The sequence below is a fragment of the Mesoplodon bidens genome (genome assembly GCF_964165515.1).
Source record: "Mesoplodon bidens genome assembly, chromosome: 13".
NCBI lineage: Eukaryota > Metazoa > Chordata > Mammalia > Artiodactyla > Ziphiidae > Mesoplodon > Mesoplodon bidens.
Genome location: NC_138169.1, coordinates 51,803,939 through 51,817,737, shown reverse-complemented (window position 1 = coordinate 51,817,737; position 13,799 = coordinate 51,803,939). Strand labels below are relative to the sequence as shown.

Below are 13,799 nucleotides of genomic sequence, written 5' to 3'. Positions count from 1 at the left end.
ACTGATCTGTTAACACAGCACAAAAGCACATTCTCCCCTGTTGCACTGGGTCTACCAAACAACTCTGGGAGGTCAGGCACACGGGATCAGGCCTGGTTTCTTTCTTTTCTTCCCCCCATAGTCAAAAACAGGCTCAGAGAGGTTGACCGACTTGCTCAAGGTCACGCAGTTAGAGTCCAGACCAAATGAAATTTAAAATTTCAGTAGCAAAGCATACAGATCATTAAGGAGAAAGAGAGAGTCTTTTTTTAAAAACAATGACAAGATTTAAAAATCCCCAAGGGAAGAGCAAGAGGAAGCGTTCAGAACATGAGCTTGAAAGTAGCCGAAACAAAACGGAATCCAGGGATGACACGAGCAGATTCAGGAGCCCTGAAGTGTAACTGCAAATATCCAGAGCATCAAGTCACCAGGTAGGTCAGCTGGGGTCTGACCCATTCACAGCCTGGAGACCTTGCCAAGTCACTGAATCTCTCTGTGTCTCGTGTCCTCTCTGGGACCTGATCTCACAGGGTTTGTTGTGAGGATGAAAGGAGACAATGGATGTAAATCAGTGAGAACAAGGCTGGGCCCCTGGTAAGCACAACAGAAGTGTCTGCTGGGACTATTAAGAGTATTACTGGTATTGATACATGTAAAGTATTCAGGACAATACCTGGAAAATAGTGCTTTCTAAGAATTAGCTCTTAGCTTTTTTCACTACCAATGACTCCTTTTTTTTAATCATTTTAACCTAATAACATTGTATTTTAAAAATATATGGTTTACCAAAGTGTATTTTTCATAACTAATGCATCTACCACGCTTACTGATCAAAGGCACCTATATAAACAGGAGTGTCAGATCAGACCGGTGTCCCCACCCTGAATAGTGATAGTTGCAGGAAACAGTGCAGGGACTTGATACTCAGTTTAGCCTGCAGAGCTGCTTCCTGGGGACATGGACAACTTGCCTGGGGCTTCCTGAATGAATGAAAAGAGCTTATGGATGCTCATTAGAGTCTGTGCAGACTCCCAGGCACATGGACAGTGCCTGGTGTGGGAAGTAGATCTAGTAAACGAGCCATGGCACACCATGATAAAGACGGTCAAGGTCCAGAGAAGGGCCACCCTGAAGGCATAAAATTCCACGTGGGAGGAGAGGACAACATGAGCAGAGTAGGGAGGGGAGCACGGGCAAAGATTGTGGAGGCTCACAGTCTGGGCAGGTGGATAGGGCTTGCCTTCCAAAGTTTTCTGAAATGTTGACATGGAGAGTCACCCCTTTGAATTTTTTTTTTTTTTTTTTTTGCGGTACGCGAGCCTCTCACTGCTGTGGCCTCTCCTATCGCGGAGTACAGGCTCCGGACGCGCAGGCCCAGCGGCCATAGGCTTACGGGCCCAGCCGCTCCGCGGCACGTGGGATCCTCCCGGACCGGGGCACGAACCCGCGTCCCCTGCATCGGCAGGCGGACTCCCAACCACTGCGCCACCAGGGAAGCCCTCACCCCTTTGAATTTTTAAAGAGTAATTTTACTAGCACAAAGGATGCAGTTTTTAAAAAGTAGTTATTCAGCACACAGAACTTGTCATCGCAGAGGGTGCTGTGACTGAAAATAGAAACTGGGCTAAGGACATGATTTATTAAGAGAACTCAGAGTCTTGGAGAATACTGCTAAGTTTGAGAGCATTTCCATGAAAGGTGACTGACCTCTCAAAACGCTTGTCAGCATCACTGTCACAGACCCTGGGGCTGGCTCAGCAAGGCATGAGTTCTAGAAATGGTAAATCATTCCTCCTCGTTCCCCGCTAACTGCCAAAAGAGTGACACCACAGGATATTTTTGAAACTGTCCATTGAGAAAGTGACAATGACAGTGATGCCACCATACAGATGTCATAAAGATGTGACTGCTATGGAATTTTCCTAAGTCCTGTAACAAGGGAGAAGGCCATATATATGGGAAAGCATTAAGGCAAAAGACAACAACAACGTCCAAAAGCCAAAGAAACCTAAATAAAAGCTGAAAAGCCTTTAGTTAGGAATAGAGTTTCTGAGGACCTAGCCAGAATAGGCTTGCTTATTGGTAAGTTTAGAAAAAAGTGTTAACTTCCCATATTTGTTCTTAGAGTCTTTTACAGCAGAGGCCAACTGTAAAACAGTTACATTTCCAATGTTAATGTAGTTTATCTAGTACCCTAACCAGGAGACTTTTGAGAGGGGAAGGGAGTACTCTTAATAATTATGCTGGGACCTCCACACACACAAGGATCATCCTGGATACACTAGGGTGTGTGATCACCCCAGATAAGCCCCAAAGTTGGGTTTGGAATTTCCAGGGAGAATTCAGGTTTTCTGAGGGTGCTGTTCAATAAAATAACATACTTCCTTATGACCTGAACTTGAATATAAGGTAGGAAGATTTTCCTCTCTTCTCAGGAGAATAAAATGGAGGTGGATGTGGGGGGCCAGCGAAGGAGTCAATGTGGAAAGTGATGGTGGGAACAATGCCCCCCTCAATGGTGCCTCATTTTTCACTTTAAATCAATGGTTCACAACTTTGGCTGAGGACCCTGGGGAGATTTTCAAAATAACCCAGGCTAGGGCTTGCCTCAGACCAATAAATCATCATCTCTGAATTTTCTTAAAGAGTCACTGCTAATAGTTTCTGATATATTTAGAAACTTCAAGGTAAATAAAGTTGAAAAAATTTCTCCAAATCCATTCCGGAGCCCCCTCCCCTTAATAAAGCAATGAACCCAGGTAAGTAAGACAGCAATGAGTCCCCAAAGGGGAAATCAGGTCCCTTCTTCCTTCTGTGCCCCCCTTCCACTCCATACCTTTTGTGGTCTCTCTGGATCTGAGAGTATAAAAGCTGCCCTTTGGGGGCAAGAGGAAATTGGCTGTCCTGGATTAGGCACAGATGTGGAAGGCCACTTCCTGGGGCTCCTCAGGGTGATGTCAAGACCATGGAGGGTACCTCCCCACCCCCAGGGGCTTTCTGCCCTGACATCCTACCCTGGGGTCATTTTAACAACCTCTTATGCCATTCTCCACATCTTAGACCAGCAGAAGAAACACAACATGATGAAATTTAGTGCAGGATTTCTGTCTTTTTCCTCAAAATATAATTAAAATCATCTTACTAAAAAGCTATATAGAGAGATTGGTTCAGGATGGTCGAGTAGAAGGACGTGCTCTCACTCCCTCTTGTGAGAGCACCAGAATCACAACTAACTGCTGAACAATCATCGACAGGAAGACAGTGGAACACAAAATAAAAGACATCCAAAGACAAAGGAGAAGCCACAATGAGATGGTAGGAGGGGCACAGTCACAATAAAATCAAATCCCGTAACTGGGTGGGTGACTCACAAACTGGAGAACACTTACACCACAGAAGCCCACCCACTGCAGTGAAGGTTCTGAGACTCATGTCAGGCTTCCCAACCTGGGGGTCCGGCAACAGGAGGAGGAATTCATAGAGAATCAGACTTTGAAGGCTACAGGGATTTCATTACAGGACTTTGACAGGACTGGGGGAAAAGAGACTCCACTCTTGGAAGGTACACACAAAGTAGTGTGCACATTGGGACCCAGGGGAAGGAGCAGTGACCTCATAGGAGACTGAACCAGACCTACCTCCTAGTGCTGGAGGGTCTCCTGCAGAGGCGAGGGTGGCTGTGGCTCACCATGAGGACAAGAACACTGGCAGCAGAAGTTCTGGGAAGTACTCCTTGGCGTGAGCCCTCCCAGAGGCCGCCATTAGCCCCACCAAAGAGCCCAGGTAGGCTCCAGTGTTGGGTCACCTCAGACCAAACAACCAACAGGGAGGGAAGGCAGCCCCACCCGTGAGCAGACAAGGAGATTAAAGTTTTGCTGAGCTCTGCCCACCAGAGCAACACCCAGCTCTACCCACCACCAGTCCCTCCCATCAGGAAATGTCCACAAGCCTCTGAGATAGCATCATCCAGCAGAGGGCAGACAGCAGAAGCAAGAAGAACTACAGTCCTGCAGCCTGTGGGAAAAAAACCACATTCACAGAAAGACAGACAAGATGAGAAGACAGAGGGATATGTACCAGATGAAGGAACAAGATAGAACCTCAGAAAAACAACTAAATGGAGTGGAGATAGGCAACCTTCCAGAAAAACAATTCAGAATAATGATAGTGAAGATGATTCAGGATCTCGGAAAACAACTGGAGGCAAAGATAGAGAAGATGCAAGAAATGTTTAACAAAGACCTAGAAGAATTAAAGAACAAACAGACAGAGATGAACAATACAATAACTGAAATGAAAAATACACTAGAAGGAATCAATAGCAGAACAACTGAGGCAGAAGAACGGATAAGTGACAGAAGACAGAAGAGAGAATGGTGGAATTCACTGCCATGGAACAGAATAAAGTAAAAAGAATGAAAAGAAAAGAGTCTCAGAGACCCCTGGGACAACATTAAATGCAACAACATTCGCATTATAGGCGTTCCAGAAAGAGAAGAGAGAGAGGAAGGACCTGAGAAAATATTTGAAGAGATTATAGTCAAAAACTTCCCTAACATGGGAAGGAAATAGCCACCCAAGTCCAGGAAGCACAGAGAGTCCCAGGCAGGATAAACCCAAGGAGAAACATGCCAAGATACATAGTAATCAAATTCACAAAAATTAAAGACAAAGAAAAATTATTGAAAGCAGCAAAGGAAAAATGACAAATAACATACAAGAGAACTCCCATAAGGTTAACAGCTGATTTCTCAGCAGAAACTCTACAAGCCAGAAGAGAGTGGCATGACGTATTTAAAGTAATGAAAGGAAAGGACCTACTACCAAGATTACTCTACCCAGCAAGGATCTCATTCAGATTTGACAGAGAAATCAAAAGCTTTACAGACAAGCAAAAGCGAAGAGAATTCAGCACCACCAAACCAGCTCTACAACAAATGCCAAAGGAACTTCTCTAAGTGGGAGATACAAGAGAAGAAAAGGACCTACAAAAACAAACCCAGGGGGCCTCCCTGGTGGCGCAGTGGTTGAGAGTCCGTCTGCCAATGCAGGGGATATGGGTTCGTGCCCCGGTCTGGGAGGATCCCACATGCCGCGGAGCGGCTGGGCCCGTGAGCCATGGCCGCTGAGCCTGCGCGTCCGGAGCCTGTGCTCCGCAACGGGAGAGGCCACAACAGTGAGAGGCCCGCATACCGCAAAAAAAAAAAAAAAAACCCAGGGCTTCCCTGGTGGCGCAGTGGTTGAGAGTCCGCCTGCCGATGCAGGGGACACGGGTTCGTGCCCCGGTCCGGGAAGATCCCACATGCCGCGGAGCGGCTGGGCCCGTGAGCCATGGCCGCTGAGCCTGCGCATCCAGAGCCTGTGCTCTGCAATGGGAGGGGCCACAACAGTGAGAGGCCCACGTACAGCAAAAACAAAAACAAAAACAAAAAACAAAAAACAAACCCATAACAATTGAGAAAATGATAAAAAGAACATACATATTGATAATTACCTTAAATGTGAACGGATTAAATGCTCTAACCAAAAGACACAGGCTCACTGAATGGATAAAAAAACAAGACCCATATATGTGCTGTCTACAAGAGACCCACATCAGACCTAGGGACACATACAGACTGAAAGTGAGGGGATGGAAAAAGATATTCCATGCTAAGGGAAATCAAAAGAAAGCTGGAGTAGCAATACTCATATCAGATAAAATAGACTTTAAAATAAAGAATGTTACAAGAGACAAGGAAGGACACTACATAACGATCAAGGGATCAATTCAAGAGGAAGGTATAACAATTATATATGCACCCAACGTAGGAGCACCTCAATGCATAAGGCAACTGCTAACAGATATAAAAGAGGAGATCGACAGTAACACAATAAGAGTGGGGGACTTTAACACCTCACTTACACCAATGGACAGATCATCCAAACAGAAAATTAATAAGGAAACACAAGCTTTAAATGACACAATAGACTAGATAGAGTTAATTGATATTTATAGGACATTCCATCCGAAAACAGCAGATTACACTTTCCTTTCAAGTGCAAACGGAACATTCTCCAGGATAGATCACATCTTGGGTCACAAATCAAGCCTCAGTAAATTTAAGAAAATTAAAATCATATCAAGCATCTTCTCTGTCCACAACGTTATGAGATTAGAAATCAATTATGGGGAAAAAAATATAAAAAACACAAACACATGGAGGCTAAACAATACATTACTAAATAACAGAGATAACTGAAGAAATCAAAGAGAAAGTCAAAAAATACCTAGAGACAAATGACAGTGAAATCACGATGATCCAATACCTATGGGATGCAACAAAAGCAGTTCTAAGAGGGAAGTTTATACCTATACAAGCCTACCTCGAGAAAGAATAAAAATCTCAAATAAACAATCTAACCTTACACCTAACGGAACTGGAGAAAGAAGAACAAACAAAACCTAAAGTTAGTAGAAAGAAAGAAACCATAAAGATCAGAGCAGAAACAAATGAAATAGAAACAAAGAAAACAATACCAAAGATCAATAAAACTAAAAGCTGGTGTTTTGAGAAGATAAACAAAATTGATAAGCCATTAGCCAGACTCATCAAGAAAAAGAGGGAGAGGATTCAAATCAATAAATTTAGAAATGAAAAAGCATAGGGTACAACAGACACCTCAGAAATACAAAGCATCCTAAGAGACTAGTACAAGCAACTCTATGCCAATAAAATGGACAACCTGGAAGAAATGCACAAATTCTTAGAAAGGTATAACTTTCCAAGACTAAACCAGGAAGAAATAGAAAATATGAACAGACCAATCACAAGTAAAGAAATTGAAACTGTGATTAAAAATCTTCCAACAAACAAAAGCCCAGGACCAGATGGCTTCACAGATGAATTCTAAGAAACATTTAGAGAAGAGTTAACACCCATCCTTGTCAAACTCCTCCAAAATATTGCAGAGGAAGGAACACTCCAAAACTCATTCTATGAGGCCACCATCACCCTGACACCAAAACCAGACAAACATACTACAAAAAAAGAAAATTACAGACCAATATCGCTCATGAATATAGATGCAAAAATCCTCACCAAAATACTAGCAAACAGAATCCAACAACACATTAAAAGGATCATACACCATGATCAAGTGGGATTTATCCCAGGGATGCAAGGATTCTTCAATATACGCAAATCAATCAATGTGATACACCATATTAACAAATTGAAGAATAAAAACCATATGATCATCTCAATAGATTCAGAAAAAGCTTTTGACAAAATTCAACACCCATTTATGATAAAAACTCTCCAGAAAGTGGGCATAGTGGGAAACTACCTCAACATAATAAAGGGCATATACAACAAACCCACAGCCAAGATCATTCTCAATGCTGAAAAACTGAAAGCATTTCCTTTAAGATCAGGAACAAGACAAGGATGTTGACTTTCGCCACTATTATTCAACATAGTTTTGGAAGTCCTAGCCATGGTAATCAGAGAACAAAAAGAAAAAAAATGAATACAAATTGGAAGAGAAGAAGTAAAACTGTCACTGTTTGCAGATGATATGATAGAGAATCCTAAGGATGCCACCAGAAAACTACTAGAGCTAATCAATGAATTTGGTAAAGTTGCAGGATACAAAATTAATGCACAGAAATCTCTTGCATTCCTATACACTAATGATGAAAAATCTGAAAGAGAAATTAAGGAAACACTCTCATTTACCGCTGCAAGAAAAAGAATAAAATACCTAGGAATAAACCTACCTAGGGAGACAAAAGACCTGTACGGAGAAAACTATAAGACACTGATGAATGAAATTAAAGATGATACAAACAGATGGAGAGATATAACATGTTCTTGGATTGGAAGAATCAATATTGTGAAAATGATTATACTACCCAAAGCAATCTACAGAGGCAACACAATCCCTATCAAATTACCAATGGCATTTTTTACAGAACTAGAACAAAAAAATCTTAAAATTTGTGTGGAGACACAAAAGTTCCCAAGTAGCCAAAGCAGTCCTGAGGGAAAAAATGGAGCTGGAGGAATCAGACTCACTGACTTCAGACTATACTCCAAAGCTACAGTAATCAAGACAGTATGGTACTGGCACAAAAACAGAAATACAGATCAATGGAACAGGATAGAAAGCCCAGAGATAAACCCACGTACCTATGCTCAACTAATCTATGACAAAGGAGTCAAGGACATACAATGGAGAAAAGACAGTCTCTTCAACAAGTGGTGCTGGGAAAACTGGACAGCTACATGTAAAAGAATGAAATTGGAACACTTCCTGACACCATACACAAAAATAAACTCAAAATGGATTAGACACCTAAATGTAAGACTGGACACTATAAAACTCTTAGAGGAAAACATAGGCAGGACACTCTGACATAAATCACAGCAAGATCTTTTTTGTTGTTGTTGTTGTTGTTGTATGTGGGCCTCTCACTGTTGTGGCTTCTCGCCTTGTGGAGCACAGGCTCCAGACGCGCAGGCTCAGCGGCCATGGCTCACGGGCCCAGCTGCTCTGTGGCATGTGGGATCTTCCTGCACCGGGGCACGAACCCGCGTCCCCTGCATCAGCAGGTGGACTCTCAACCACTGTGCCACCAGGGAAGCCCGCAAGACCTTTTTTGACCCACCTCCTAGAGTAATGGAAATAAAAACAAAAATAAACAAATGGGACCTAATGAAATTTCAAAGCTTTTGCAAAGCAAAGGAAACTACAAACAAGACAAAAAGACCACCTTCAGAATGGGAGAAAATATTTGCAAACAAATCAACGGACAAAGGATTAATCTCCAAAATATATAAACAGCTCATGCAGCTCAATATTAAAAAACCAACCCAGGGGCTTCCCTGGTGGCGCAGTAGTTGAGAGTCCGCCTGCCGATACAGGGGACACGGGTTCGTGCCCCGGTCCGGGAAGATCCCACATGCCGCGGAGCGGTTGGGCCCGTGAGCCATGGCCGCTGAGCCGGCGCGTCCGGAGCCTGTGCTCCACAACGGGAGAGGTCACAGCAGTGAGAGGCCCGCGTACAGCAAAAAAAAAAAAAAAAAAAAAAAAAAAAAAACCAACCCAATCAAAAAGTGGGCAGAAGACCTAAATAGACATTTCTCCAAAGAAGACATACAGATGGCCAATAAGCACATGAAAAGCTGCTCAACATCACTAACTATTAGAGAAATGCAAATCAAAACTACAATGAGGTATCACTTCACACCAGTTAGAATGGGCATCATTATAAAATCTACAAACAACAAATGCTGGAGAGTGTGTGGACAAAAGGGAACCCTTTTGCACTGTTGGTGGGAATGTAAATTGATAGAGCCACTCTGGAGAACAGTATGGAGGTTCTTTAAAAAACTAAAAATAGAATTACCATATGACCCAGCAATCCCACTACTGGGCATATACCCAGAGAAAACCATAATTCAAAAAGATACATGCACCCTAATGTTCATTGCAGCACTATTTACAATAGCCAGGTCATGGAAGCAACCTAAATGCCCATTGACAGACGAATGGATGAAGAAGATGTGGTACATATATATATATATAACGGAATATTACTCAGCCATGAAAAGGAACAAAATTGGGTCATTTGTAGATACATGGATGGATCTAGAGACTGTCATACAGAGTGAAGTATGTCAGAAAGAGGAAAACAAATATCTTATATTAACACATATATGTGGAACCTAGAATAATAGTGCAAATGAACTGGTTTGCAGGGCAGAAATTGAGACACAGATGTAGAGAACAAACGTACTGACACCAAGGGGGTAAATGTGGTGGTGGTGGTGGGATGAATTGGGAGATTGGGATCGACATATATACATTAATATGTATAAAAGGGATAACTAATAATCTGCTATATAAAAATAAATAAAATTCAAAAAAAGCTATATATATTATATATATTATATATATATATATATATATATATATATATACATATATCCCCTGCTGTGAGATAAAAGTAGATCCAGTTCCAGAAACTATTTGGAAAGGAAATCAAAAAGCACATCTTTCTGTCCTTATCATTTCCATTAAGTGGTCACCCAGCCTTGGATCTGGCACATGAATCTTTAGAGGTAACTCGGTTGGTCATAACCATGCCCTGTAACTCTAGTCTGGTGTAAGTTTTCTGATGGAAACTACAACTGATTCCCTTTGCTCTGTGCTGCCTTGTGAAGTCTATTTTATTTTTGATGCACTCTATTGCGTTTAATGAAAAACTTCTCATGAGCCAGAATTCGGAAGTGGCTGTTTACAGCTGAGTTTTATGAAAATCACAGTCAAGGATTAGAAACAGAAGTAAAATTGGTTGTACCTATATGGATAACATACACATAACAGGTTCAACGCTCCAGTTTGCATTCTCACCTTTTGTAACATTTATCAATTAACCCCTACTCACATTTCCTAGCCTCCCAAGATGGTCTCCTGGGTCTCATTGTAGAACATTCTGGAATCAGTTTGGTAAATTTTTCAATATATTACTTTTCCTCTTATGCTCTCACTTTATAAAAACTAGGCGAACATTTGTCCTTAAGCTGGGAAATAAAGGATTTTAAGAGGTTGCCACCTACTTCAAGCAAGACTTGAACTTTGGGCTACTGAGTGGGCACCAACCAGGCTCTTACCACCAACCACAGTGGGATCAAGAGAAGGAGGCGGGGGAGGTGAACCCATTTTCTGTATTCTCAAGGAAGCTTTTAACTTTGCCATTTCCTTTGTAAAAATGAAGTCAGAAGTTCCTTCACTGCCAAACTGTTACTCTTTTATTCTTCCCACCCTGAGTCAAGAGCTAGCCTCCCCATCAGCAACCTCCGAGGCTGAGGTGCAACCAGGGAAAGCCCAGAGGGTGCAGACAGCCATGCGGGACGATGGAGACGGGCCAACCAGATGAGCGTGTTGGAGCGTGAAGGGAGTGAGGGCACATCCTGGGTAACTCCCGGCCACCACGTCTGCTGTTTCAACCCCGCCAGGCCAGTCTTCTCCCAGATGCCCGGTCTGACGGTAAGAATTGAGGGGGGCATGAGGGTGGCTCATGACCACACGTGACCAATCCTGGGAAGTCAGGACACAGAGACACCAAGAGCAGGTGCCCAATGTCACTTCCCTTGGTGTCATTTTCTAGAGAGGACAAGAGGGGGTCTACTTCCAGTTGGAGGAGAGGACTGATGGCACGATTTTCTGTATTGGATCCTAGCAGTTTGATTTGTAAACAGGAGAAAACTTTAATTTTGACTTGGGGGTGGGGTGGGGTAGGGCTGGAAATGGTTTAGATTCACATCCTTGCTGGGACTGGACAGAAATCATTGCAAGGGTAAAAGCCAACTCAGGAAGAGCAGCAGGTAGATCCAGACCCCCAGGCACAGGTTTTAACAGGAAGTTGACCGCTTACAGCTCCCGCCCTAGCCTTTCAGCATCACACAGTGGTGAAAGGCGCTAACTCCATCACTCAGGTCCTTGTCTGAAGGACACTTCTATCCCGAGGATGCTGCACATACTATTTGATTCAAACTCAGTGCCCGACTGGGAGGTCAGGGAGCCCAACTCAGGCATCTTTATACTCACCCAATATGATGCTCAATGAAGCAACCCATGGAGCTGGAATTAATTCATGATAATAAGTTCTTACATGTTTAAACTATACTTTACAAAGCGTTTTCTCTTACCCCTAGTTCCTGAGAAGACAGTCTTAAACCTGTTTTAAAACTGTAATATACCCAGAATCACGAGTTTTTTTAAAAAAAACCAGTTCTTTAAGATATGTAAAGGAGACCCTTTTAATGCAGTGAATTATGAGAAATAAAATCTGTGATAGTATCATGCAGCCTCTTCATCAGTGTTCATTAGCCATGACTTTACCTTTGATGTCCAGTAACTTCATGTACAGAGCTTTCCATTTATAAAAGTGGATAGAATATCTCTGTTAAAAATATCACAGCAGCAATGCCTACAGGTTCTCAAACATCTATGGAAAATAAGAAATCTAGATACATGTGTAATGTTTACAGGATGCTAACTACATGGTTATTTGGAAATATCTAGATAGTTGCAGCATGCTGACTCAGCCAGGGGATTATCTGAAGAAATGCCACGCAGATTACTGCCTTTGTGAAAGCATTGTGTGGTTACAGCTGAGGTTCAAACTACTACTATCAACCATAAACAACAAAGGTTAAGTGTGAATAAACACATCCCCGGGACGAAGTCAGTATGTTTCATTAATTAGCAAGCCGACTTTCCTCTAGAGAATGTCAACATCTGCTGTCGGGCCATACTAACATTCCCTGGGTAACCCTTTTGTTTCTTCCTCGAGGTTACTGGGTTCTCTGAAAGCTATTTCACCTGTTGGTGTTAGTAAGCTGCTGTCCACGTTAGCAATGAAGTGTCCCTTACGCATTTAGCTCACACCTAGCATGTGGCACTGAGAGTACTGTATTAAAGGTCAGATTTTTATACCAACTGCCTTTTTTAGCAAATAGCAAGAGCAACATGAAGGACATTTTATATGCAACAAATCTCTCCATTCTACCCAACAGCTGAAAGTAACTCTGCAAATCAAGAGGCATGCTGGATGCTAGCGGTACCTTGGAGACGGCCAGTTCCTTCGATTTAGACTCAAACAGGTGCTCCAGCCTGGAAGTGTCCACCTTAATAGGTTCCAGTTTGGACCACAGGAATTCTCTGCAGCGGCCGTTGTTCTTACACGGCCACTCAAAAGGCCGCACTTCATTCCAGAACAGACGGATGGTCTTCTTTTTCTTGGTGAATGCTGGCTGACCCTTGGGTACCTGGGGCCACCCTAAGCCCTGAGGAGCACTGAATACTGGAGGAGGAGCCAATAAATTACCGGGGACTGGAGGGGGAGGCACGCCGTCCAGCAGGGGCGGAGGGGGAGGGGGCGGCAAACCGAGAAAGGTGGGCGGGGGTGGGGGAGGCAGCCCCGGGGCCTCCCTGTGACCCAGGTCCACGTCCAGGACGTCGATGTCGTCCTCCTCCCCCAGGTCAGTGAAATCCATGTCTTGGATTCTGAGCTCCCGTGGATTGGCCATGAGCTGGTCCCAGATGTAGTCAGATTCTGTCTTGGGCTGTGCCGACACCTTCTCCATGACCTTGTCATTGGGCTCGGCGTCTGGGGAGATGGACCCTCTCCCTAGGTCCCCGCTGTTGAATTTCTCAGCAAAGGCTTTCACACTGCCCCGATTGTCCAGACAGCCAACGTCCACCCTCCTGACGCTCTCATCCTGGGCCAGAGAGTTGGCCTGCAAGGTGGATATCCGGCTAGCCAGGCTGGCTACAGCCTCCGCCCCCTGCGCGATCCTCGTGGTCTCGCCCTCCCCCTTCTCCTCATCATCCGTGGGCTTTCTGTTATGGGCATACAGCATGTCCAGCATGAACCGTTTGCTGGTAAGGATGTCGCCACACTGCTCATTTACACCGGCATCCTGAACACCCGCAGACCACAAACCTGAAAAGTTCACAGGAAAACAAAAAATGAGAATGTGGCATGGGCCTCAATACTATGAGAAAAGCAACTAGGCAACATGTGGACATTGCACACAGAGGGATTCAGGATGGCACAGAAATAAAGCAATTGGAGAGGAAGGTGGTCATGCCTGACAAGATGCTCTTGATCAGAAAGAGATGCTACATCAAAGAGCCAATAACCCACTCTAGGACCCAAGACTTTTGTAGGTATGACACTGCTTGTGGCTCTGGCCTAGGCTCATGGGAAAAATTTTCCACACCTTTCCTGCCCACCCATGACAGCTGGTCAGGACCCACCC

General features: G+C 43.7%; 1 protein-coding gene across 7 annotated transcripts in view; it reads right to left on the bottom strand.

Annotated features, from left to right (window-relative positions):
• FHOD3 (formin homology 2 domain containing 3) overlaps positions 1-13,799 on the bottom strand; it is a 497,371-nt gene that overhangs the window by 61,442 nt on the left and 422,130 nt on the right. For all 7 annotated transcript variants that reach the window (XM_081253453.1, XM_081253447.1, XM_081253448.1 and 4 more), the window contains one exon: positions 12,600-13,480. In XM_081253453.1, the coding sequence (XP_081109579.1) occupies positions 12,600-13,480 (881 nt within the window). The remainder of the gene's footprint in view (positions 1-12,599; positions 13,481-13,799) is intronic.